This window comes from Micropterus dolomieu, unplaced genomic scaffold, assembly GCF_021292245.1.
Source record: "Micropterus dolomieu isolate WLL.071019.BEF.003 ecotype Adirondacks unplaced genomic scaffold, ASM2129224v1 scaffold_156, whole genome shotgun sequence".
Lineage (NCBI taxonomy): Eukaryota > Metazoa > Chordata > Actinopteri > Centrarchiformes > Centrarchidae > Micropterus > Micropterus dolomieu.
The window spans coordinates 36,382-47,207 of record NW_025744149.1 but is presented as its reverse complement, the minus strand read 5'-3'; the positions used below and the strand labels follow the sequence as shown (position 1 = coordinate 47,207).

Genomic DNA, 10,826 nt, shown 5'->3' with positions numbered 1-10,826 from the left:
AGGAGATGCAGAAGGTGGAGGAGGAGGAACAGGAGGTGCAGGAAGTGGAGCAGGAGGTGGAGCAGGAGGTGGAGGAGGAGCAGGAGGTGGAGCAGGAGATGCAGGAGGTGGAGGAGGAGCAGGAGGTGCAGGAGGAGGAACATGAGATGGAGGAGGAGGAGCAGGAGGTGCAGGAGCAGGAAGTGGAGCAGGAGATGCAGAAGGTGGAGGAGGAGGAACATGAGGTGCAGGAAGTGGAGCAGGAGGTGGAGGAGGAGCAGGAGGTGGAGGAGGAGCAGGAGGTGCAGGAGGAGGAACATGAGATGGAGGAGGAGGAGCAGGAGGTGGAGGAGCAGGAAGTGGAGCAGGAGATGCAGAAGGTGGAGGAGGAGGAACATGAGGTGCAGGAAGTGGAGCAGGAGCAGGAAGTGGAGCAGGAGATGCCGGAGGAGGAACAGGAGCAGGAGGTGGAGCAGGAGATGCAGAAGGTGGAGGAGGAGGAACATGAGGTGCAGGAGGTGGAGCAGGAGGTGGAGGAGGAGCAGGAGGTGCAGGAAGTGGAGCAGGAGCTGGAGTGGAGCAGGAGATGCCGGAGGAAGAACAGGAGCAGGAGGTGGAGCAGGAGATGCAGAAGGTGGAGGAGGAGGAACATGAGGTGCAGGAGGTGGAGCAGGAGGTGCAGAGCAGCGTGAGCAGACCTTGAGCTCGTCGAAGCGCAGCGTGAAGTGCATGATGTGGGCGAACTGACGAGCCAGAGCCTGTTTCTGCTCCAGATGCTGAGTGGGAGTCGAAGCGGAGCTGGTGAGGACGTCCAGGAGACATCGCAGACTGGACTCTGAGGGGGGAGGAGAAGGGAGGGAGGAGACACGGCGGGACGGTAAGTTTTCACCTCGACTAACTCCACATCCATCAGCTTCTTTCCATTTTAACGCAGCTCCTGACCGGAGGAATCTTCCCCTGTCAGCGTTCAGTTCTGACTCGACCTTATTCTCTTGATGTGGTTGGCTGTACCGCGCTGGTGGTGGTCAGTGAACTCACCTTCTTTTCTTTTTTACATGCATCTGTTTATTTTGCTCCGTTGTACGTTTTCTAAATGATGCATGAACTTGCATTTATCGTCCCTTTCATTGAGAGACTTCCTGATTTTAACAGCTGAAGCAGCTCACGGAGCGTTACGTCTATCTGTTTTGTTTTGTCCATGTTTTTGTTAGACGCTGCAGCTTGAAATTCGTAATGTAACAAACAGGAAACAACATTTACTGACGTCGACAGCCCGAAAGTTTGTAGATGTTTATTTAAAGTGTTTTCAGGTTCTTACCGAGCTTCTGGGAGAACTCGTAGAAGGTTTTGAGTTTCGCCACCAGAGGAACCACAGCTGACCAGGCCTTCTCCTGGACCCCCTCCACACCAGGACTCTGGATGGCCTGACAACACACACAGTCTGTTCTCAGCAGAATAGATCAACAGAAGTCACAACCATACAGCGATCCTCAGAGCAACAAACAACTATGATACCAACACAAACCTTCACCAGACTACTAACAATGTACTTTACAATGAACCTAAAACATGAAAGTAAAAGTACTCACAGTGCAGTAAAATGTTCCTGTCAGTGTTTCGCTCTTAGCTCATCTTTCTAAATTTATATTCAAAGCTGCTTCATTTTTACTGCTGTAGATGTTTAAGCTTGAGCTCATTAAACTACTAAACGTGCAATATTTACCTCTGAGATGCAGTGGAGTACAAGTACAAATACTTAAGTAAAGTACAAGTACCTCTAATTTAAAGTACTTAGCTTCATTCCCCCTCTGCCGTCGTCATGTATTACCTGTCGTATTTCCTCTCCTGCTCCTCTGTACGACTGCAGGTCTTCCAGGACGACCCGAGACTCCGTCAGCACCTGGTTCACTTCCTCCCACACCGCCGTCTCCGACTGCGAGGGCTGAGCGTCTGCAGGTGGGGGGCGGGGTCAAAGGTCAAGCACACGCTCTCTGCCGTCTCTCTGACTGTGTGAGTGTGTGTGTGTGTGTGTGTGTGTGTGTCTTACTCTCAAAGTCCAGGAAGAAGTTTCCTCCATTGTGGTCGATGTCTCTGGTTAACACCTTGATCAGGTTCCCCATGCTGTCGACACACACAGACGGACATGCTGTACTTTTACTGCACTATATTTATCTGATAGCTTTAGTTACAAATGATGAGAGATTATATATATATATATATATATATATATATATATATATATATATATGGTACACAGGGACATTTTACTGCTTTTATACTTTAAAGCACTTTTTCCTAATTATTCTTACTTACTTCTATACAATATTAATGTTGTATTTTCATGTACTTTTATTGTATTTATACACTGTGGTATTAGTACTTTAATGAAGTCACATTATTAATACAGAACTTTTACTGTAACAGAGTATTTATACTCTGTGGTATTAGTACTTTAACTGAAGTCACATTATTAATACAGAACTTTACTGTAACAGAGTATTTATACTCTGTGGTATTAGTACTTTAACTGAAGTCACATTATTAATACAGGACTTTATTGTAACAGAGTATTTATACTCTGTGGTATTAGTACTTTAATGAAGTACATTGTTAATACAGAACTTTATTGTAACAGAGTATTTATACTCTGTGGTATTAGTACTTTAACTGAAGTCACAATATTAATACAGGACTTTATTGTAACAGAGTATTTATACTCTGTGGTATTAGTACTTTAACTGAAGTCACATTATTAATACAGGACTTTTACTGTAACAGAGTATTTATACTCTGTGGTATTAGTACTTTAACTGAAGTCACATTATTAATACAGGACTTTATTGTAACAGAGTATTTATACTCTGTGGTATTAGTACTTTAACTGAAGTCACATTATTAATACAGGACTTTATTGTAACAGAGTATTTATACTCTGTGGTATTAGTACTTTAACTGAAGTCACATTATTAATACAGGACTTTATTGTAACAGAGTATTTATACTCTGTGGTATTAGTACTTTAACTGAAGTCACATTATTAATACAGAACTTTTACTGTAACAGAGTATTTATACTCTGTGGTATTAGTACTTTAACTGAAGTACATTATTAATCAGACTTTATTGTAACAGAGTATTTATACTCTGTGGTATTAGTACTTTAACTGAAGACTTTATTGTACCAGAGTATTTATACACTGTGGTATTAGTACTTTAACTGAAGACTTTATTGTACCAGCACTGTCGTCTACAGTTCAGATTAAAGGTCGGCGGCGTTTGGTGCTGACAGTAACGGTGTTTTCATGCAGCACCATCAGCGGGTCAGAAAGCCACGTTGGTTTACATGTCTAACAGTTTCTTCACAGAACACGAGAGGCCGGCAAAGCTGTGAGGAGGCTGTGAACTCACACAGCTCAGAGCTGTTTCAGTGTTACTGCAAACTGCTCTTTCTGATTGTGGCTTCTCTTCACGTTATTTAAGGTTTGTTTGAGGGGACTTCATCCTCATAAGTGAGAGTCTAAGTAGAAGACAGAAGATGTACAGACTCTGTGTATTTGAGGCAAATTTGGGTTTGTGTAAAAATAGCATCAGTTTGAAGTGAGAATGATGCCGTCAATGTGACTGACTTTAATTAATTAGCCGTAACAGTCGTGTTCAATAATCTACATAATATTGGACCCTAACAGGCCTGTTAGTCTACGGAGTCCTCAAAGCGCAGAAACTTTCAGTGCGGCGTGTTTATTTCAACCTTTTCCAGAATCAAACGTGATTTTTCTTGTTTTCAGAGCAGCTGATGCGTCTTATTCTGTCCTGTTTTCTGAATTAACAGAAGAGGGAACAAGAGGAATGTCGCAGCCTCGGTGAGGAGCTGTGTTCCAGTTTTAGGAATATAAGATTTTGTACTGTGTCTATAACGGTGTCACTGTGTTACCAACACAAACAAACACACCTGGTTTAAGGAGTGGCCTGCAGGGATCAGAGGTCACAAAGCCCTGAGCGCATCTAAAGACATTTCAGCTGCACAGAATGTTAGAGCTTCATGTGACGTCTAAAAACGCCTCAGCCCACCAAATGTACTTTGTACGTGAACACAACAATCATCACTTTAACGCAGAGGACTATATATATATATATATATATATGTATATATATAGCAATGACAAAAACATAAACTTTCATTTAAATGCAGCGAGTGCCACTAAAACGCTGGGCCGCTCTGTATGAACGATAGTGAAATTGAAATCTTCTTCACAAACGGTCCAGATTTAGGTTGTCAAGATTAAAAAGTGGAAGAAGAGTGAAGACAAACTGAAAGGCCGTGATAATAATCTGTGTAAATATAAGAGCTTAAATCCATGACATGCAAACATACATGATACAGAAACAATTTCATACAGATGTTTCTATAAATATCCTCACATAAAAATACAGTAAGAGAGAATAACAACAAGACAGGCAGCACTAAAGGGATCGACTGAAAGTGAATCAACAGCAGTATGGATAAAAACACCAATTATTCTCTGGCTGCAGCTTCTCCAATGTGAGGATTAGCTCTTCAATATAATAATAAACTGAATGTTTTTGGCTTTTGGTCTATTAGCCTAACAATGGATCAGTTCATTGTAAATAGTAACAGGCATGAATCAAAAACTACAAGCAGCCCTAATTACAATCTAATATTAACAAAAACGAACGTACAAAAATGGATCATATAAGTAGTATGTAAGTGGTCATAGTAAGTGTTCTCTCAGCTCCTTATTTGCTGTTAAAACATTCAACTTTTAAAGGCAAAAATACGGTTAAAAACACCGGTTAAAATCCATTTACATATGTAAATATGCTAACACATACTGTCAGGATACTCGTATAGATGTACAGTATAAACATGCACATCGGTGCTACATACAACATGTTAAAATTTAAACTGAACAATCAAGCCAACGACACGGAGAGAATACCGCCAAGCAAGCAGCTCTGTGCTAAATGTGAAAACAAGCGTGAACCTCCGGGTCTGAAAAGTGAGGCGAATGAGGAAGTAAATTTAACCAGCGCAGTTTAAAAATCTTATCAGGCGTCAGCAGTTCATTTTCTCTGGTGAATACATTTTGTTTTATGCCCGTTTTTTTTTCTGGCCAAAATGATTATATCCTGGTTAAATGACAGTTAACGTGAATTACCGATGCACCTAGCTAAGCAAGCTAGCTAGCGCCACACAGAGCCGTCGGTTCAGTTGCTGGTTTCTGTTACATTAGCATGCTAACATTAGCAGCTGAGGCTGATGGGAAGGTCATCAGTTCTGCAGGTATTTGGTCATGAACCAAAGTGATGGACAAAATGTGACCTGAAGATGGCGCTAGGTGCAAAGTCAAGATCATCAAACCGTCAGGAGCCGTCCTCTGGGGTCCATGAACGTCTGTACAAACTTTCACGGCACGCTGTCCATAAGTTGATGAGATAATGACCAACACCGCCATCCCTGGAGCTACGCTGCTAACATGCTAACAGCTGTGCAGCACAGAAGATGCTCTAACTGAAGGTGACTGACGGCTGCAGTGACCGCTGGATTTAACCACTGAAGGACGATGGGGAAACTGAGCTGTAGGCCCCGAATGACCACCTGGTAGTGGTACAGTTTAGTTGAACACTTGTAAATTTAGGAGTATCCCGGACAGGTAAAGAGCCCAGGACGAGCCTTTAGCCTTGATTGTTTGATATTGATTTTGTACCAAACCAAAATTAGTTTTAGTCAGACACACTTTGCTCAGCTGGTCATCCAACCCACAAACTCTGTGAGATTCAAAGACTTTCAAGCACCTCTGCCTCTACAAAGACATTTAAAACGTCTCAGGCACTTCAAACTCAGCTCAAACCCGTGCAACACTTCTACTGGAGATCAAAAAAGACATCAAACATGTCAGGCTGAATTTTAGGGAAATGTTTCTCGAATGTTGCAGCAGACAGTTAAAAACATGGAGGCTGTGGTTTGAAAAGCTGGAACAACATGATACACAATAAACTGTACACTGATTTTAACAACCTTAAAGCTACTTACTGTGACGGTGAAGTGAGAACTGTCTTTTTTTAAAGGGTTTAACTTTCTGCAAGTAAATTAAATCAAGTAAAAGTCTGTCGCTCTGCAGGCGAACACGGAGTTTGAGAACTGCACACTGAACTGAAAGCGGCGTCTTCTCGTTAAAAGCAGTGAAAAGAGGAAGTGATGAAGTCTCTGAAAGTTTGGCCTAAATTTAAAAACAGAGGAAGTAGAGCAGACTGAGCTCAGATCAGGTAAGACACAGCGTGAATAACAACACCCTGCTGCGCAGCACAGAAGAAGCACTGCTCAGAATTTAAAACGTGCAAAAGGAACTTCGTCTCTCCAAAATGATCTTCCTCTGACTGCAGAACTCATCATAAAGTCAGAAGTTTCATCAAAGAAACATTTAACTTCTGAAAAACTGTTTCCACTTGTCACGGAAGAACTATTACCACAGTACCACAATGTATAAATACTTGGACTGAAGCACAGTTAATAGCAGCCAAACTATGACACAAATACACATAAATATACATGTCTTAATGATTACATCTTCAACAGAATGTCACTGATTCAAACAACAAGGATCAATCCTTTAAAGGATGTACATGCACCTTTATTCTAGTAATTAAGGCATTTTTATTAATCCGGTGCAGGTTTATAGGCGGGGTCACTGCATTCATCTTTGTCTTTTGTTTAGCAGCTTTTTAAACTGTCCTCACCCCTCATGCACGCTTTAAGTCTGATTTATTATTAATTATTTATAATTAATTATGTGTAAAGCTGCCAGGAACCCAAAATACAAGAAAAATGACACAGACGCCTATAAAGTCTTTAGATAATCACTCAAAATATTATTTCAGGGGTGTAAAAGACATTGTTTCATTATTCACACGCACATCCAGCTGTAAAATGTAAGAAACTAAACTATGATTGGGTGATTTTAACTGACTGTTGTGCCATTTCACTGAATGTTATTAATAATTAATCTGATGTGCAGAGAGATGTAATATGATGCTTGTATATGTCTGTATATGTTTGTATAGTGATGTTCTTATAGGTCTGCTGTACCCAAAGATTACAATAAAGTGGTATTCTATTCTATTCTATTCTGCTCTATAATAATTAATAACACTCTTAGTGACGTGTGAAGGGGTGTGGCGTCTAAGGTGTTTTAAGGAACAATGCACTGAAACAGAAGAATTGAGAGTTCAAGTTATGGCTGCAACTAATGACTATTTTCATTCCCAGTCAGTAAGTTTAGTCAATGAAATATCTGAAAGTAGTGAGTACCTGGCTTCACACGGGACTTTAACCTCCACCTCTTTAGTGTGAAACTCTTGAGTTTACTTGACTCATCCATCCACCCCACCACCACCTAACACGGACTTTATTGCTCTTTATACTCCGTCACCACTAAAAGTTGCGGCCTAACAATAAACTTATTATATGTACATATATTATAAATATGGGTCGTAATAAACGCGCCTCTTAATCGACCTATTCGGCAATTCTATTCTGACGTTTAATGTAAAAGAGAGTATTTATTCTGTATAATAACTTCTGCTTGTAGTACTTTTATCTGGTTATCCCTCATTCACTAAGAATTATGTTTTGAGCGCAGGACACATAATTGAATAAACATGATTTTGCTTACTTTGAAGAGTCATTCAGATTTTACATGCAACACGAGATACACAATGTTTTGCTGCATCCAACATCAGACAAACGACCCTAATGAAAGTACCACGTCTTACACTTTCTCTAATTAATGAGATATTCATCTGCTCATGTGTTTTTACTCCAGTAATATCTGAAATGTAGTAGTTTTACTTGTAATGGAGTATTTGATGGCTACTTATTTAAGTAGTAGCCTAATACTTCCGTGTAGTAAATGTCCTGCATTCAAACTACTTTTATTTAAGTTGTGTTACTATGGTTTAGTAAAAGTCATGTATGCAAACTACACTTACTTGAGTAGTAATACCACAGTGTAGTAAAAGTCATGTATGCAAACTACTCTTACTTGAGTAGTAATACCACAGTGTAGTAACAGTCATGTATTCAAACTACACTTACTTGAGTAGTAATACCAAAGTGTAGTAACAGTCATGTATTCAAACTACACTTACTTGAGTAGTAATACTACGATTTTGTAAAAGTCCTGCATTCAGACTACTTTTATTTAAGTAGTAGCCTAATACTTCCGTGTAGTAAAAGTCCTGCATTCAAACTACTCTTACTTGAGTAGTAATACCACAGTGTAGTAAAAGTCATGTATACAAACTAGTTTTACTTAAGTACAAATTAAAAAGCGTTAGCATTAAAATGTACTTAAAGTATCCAAAGTAAAAGTACTCATATCATTCTGTTTTTATCATGAATAGATGTCAGACAATTTAAAGTTGTAGTTTCTCAATCTGGAGCCAGTTGCTAAAGTAAAGTACATTTAAAGTACTTCCTTTCCACCACTGTTTGTTGGCACTGGTACTGTTATGGTATTGATATTTCCTGAATGTTTCTTCCAGCACGCGTCATATCTGTATATCTTTAAGTGTAAAATGTGTAAATACATATAGAGCAAGAACCTCTCCAGCTTGGGTAAATGTACGTTGCTGAGTACACACAGTACAAACAGTGTTTTGTCGGTGTCGTCAGATTCAGTCAACGTGATGTTGAAATTATCTGATCTCAGAGCAGAAATAAAAACGCTGACTTCAATGTGATATCGGAATAATCTGAATAAAAAGTAAACCCTGAAGCCACATTGTAGTAGTTGTGGTGAGCCTGCGGCAGCAGTCTGCAGGACCTGACATGTCTGATCTGAGACCAGGATCCACCCAGAGACGACTGAAACCCCCCAACTCCTGGTCCACAAACCAACCTCCCTACTATCTCCCAGCCCAGAACTCAATCCAGCCCCCCCCCCTCCCGCGATCCTCACCTTCAATGATAGCTGATCGATGTCAGCTGATCGATACCGTGTTTTGGCTCGGCGTGTCCGCGGTGGTCCAGGTGTCTCCCTGCGGTCCGCCTCCTCTACATGCTGAGTGAGTGTGAACCCGGAAAACAGCCGCTCTGCGCTCCGTTAACTATAAAAGGAGTGATTTCCTCAGGAGGAACTGAACACGGAGCCAATCAGAGAGCTGCAACCTCACAGTCGGCCGACGGAGGCAACCTGAGCTCCACTGCAACCGAACAGCTGAGACAAAGGGCGATTTCTGCAGCTGAGCTATGGAAGACCATCTCTGCCAAGAACAGAAAAACAAATAGGATACGGATAACAAGTTAGGAAAATAAACTCACAAAAGTCTAAATGTAACTTTGCAAGTCAAAATTAAAAGACAGTTGGCAAAATGCATGTAAAAATAGTTGCAAAAAAATAATAATAATTGACTTGGGCTTCAATTATCATATATATGTAGCCCCCAGGGGATCACAGAGAGGATATTTTTGAGGATCACATTTGCATTCCCTCGCAATACTTTCCTATTTTCGTTCCTTCTGAGCCATTTCTGTGTCTCAGTATTGATCGACTTATTTTATTTTGACTTTAAGCTGCATGAAATATGCCCTATAAAGTACTACTGCTTTATACTTGTAATAACACCTCTGTAACAGATGTATCACTGCTTTAATTAAAACTGTCCTGTAGAATAGAGGTTTTCAAACTTTTTTTTTATGTCAGGGACTGACACAAACTAGACCACGGACCCCCACTTGGTAAGACTTTGTCACGGGGTTCCCCACCTGATAGGATTCATGACGTGCCACAAGATTGAAATTGTGAAGTCAGGTAAAAAGCTGTCTCGCAAGACTTACGCAACTGACGTGTTCATTTTCTCACGCAGTAAAATACAAATGTATAACTGATAAGACTCGCGGAGCTAATCAACTCCGCCCAGCTGATGCCACACTGGCGTACGCCCTGATGGTAATCAACCGCACCGCTCGTGCTGTGAGTCCAGACAGCTGTGACGAGTCGTAACGTAGCTGGTAGAGTTTTGCACCCTAAATATTTATTTAAACTGAAGCGCAGCCTCGCTCTGTTTGAGCCTGTGAGCTGCACTTTATCTGAGCTGCTGAAGTTAACGTGTGGATCTGTGGTGAGATTTCTGCATGATCACAAGTGTTTCACTTACTTTCAGTTTCACATGCAACATGCAGTCCCAAACTGCGTCGGTCAAACATCTTTGAGAGGCCTTTTATTGTGGCCAGATTAAGGCACACCTGTGCAATCCCCATGATGTGTGATCAGCATCTTGAAATGCCACACCTGTGAGGTGGATGGATTATCTCTTATGAAAGTAAGCCTCCTTGCCGCTTCAAATTACGTTTTCATATTTACTGTTTATTTGCTCCCAAGTCCATTTCACATCGCTCAGGTTGCAGCTGAAAGAATAAGGCTAACCTTAAGCAAAATGTTAATTTAATGAAGCACACAAATGTGTACATAGTTTTGCTCACATGTAATTTGTAATACGGTATTGTAACAGTTAGTTGATGTCCACGTAGAGTGACCTAGATTAGTTCGTTATTAGGCATTAACCCTGATAGCCGGTCAGGTAAAGCAATATTTTAGTGGTTTTAGGGAATGTGCTGGTGCAGAAACAAGTCTGGGTTCTTGGTAGCAACATCAGATATATAACATCCCATCATCCAGAACCTTTGTTAGTTCTTTGACGAACCCTTCACCTGTGTTTAGTCAAAAATGGATCTTGGATGGCACATCAACAACCAGCTGGAGCATCTGATCCAGTACCGCAGCACTCAGACCAAACTCAGCCAGGTAAACACCAAAGTCACACCTGCAG

The 10,826-nt window shown here is 40.9% G+C and overlaps 1 protein-coding gene across 1 annotated transcript; it reads right to left on the bottom strand.

Annotated features, from left to right (window-relative positions):
* Positions 1 to 677: 677 nt before the first annotated feature.
* Positions 678 to 9,068, bottom strand: LOC123967232 (CYFIP-related Rac1 interactor B-like; the record flags this gene model as incomplete). Its single annotated transcript, XM_046043284.1, has 5 exons — positions 8,957 to 9,068; positions 2,027 to 2,100; positions 1,808 to 1,929; positions 1,298 to 1,403; positions 678 to 814 (listed from the first exon to the last, which is right to left on the bottom strand). Coding segments are annotated over exons 2-5 (438 nt in total), but the record flags the coding sequence as incomplete, so codon positions are not given.
* Positions 9,069 to 10,826: the final 1,758 nt, after the last annotated feature.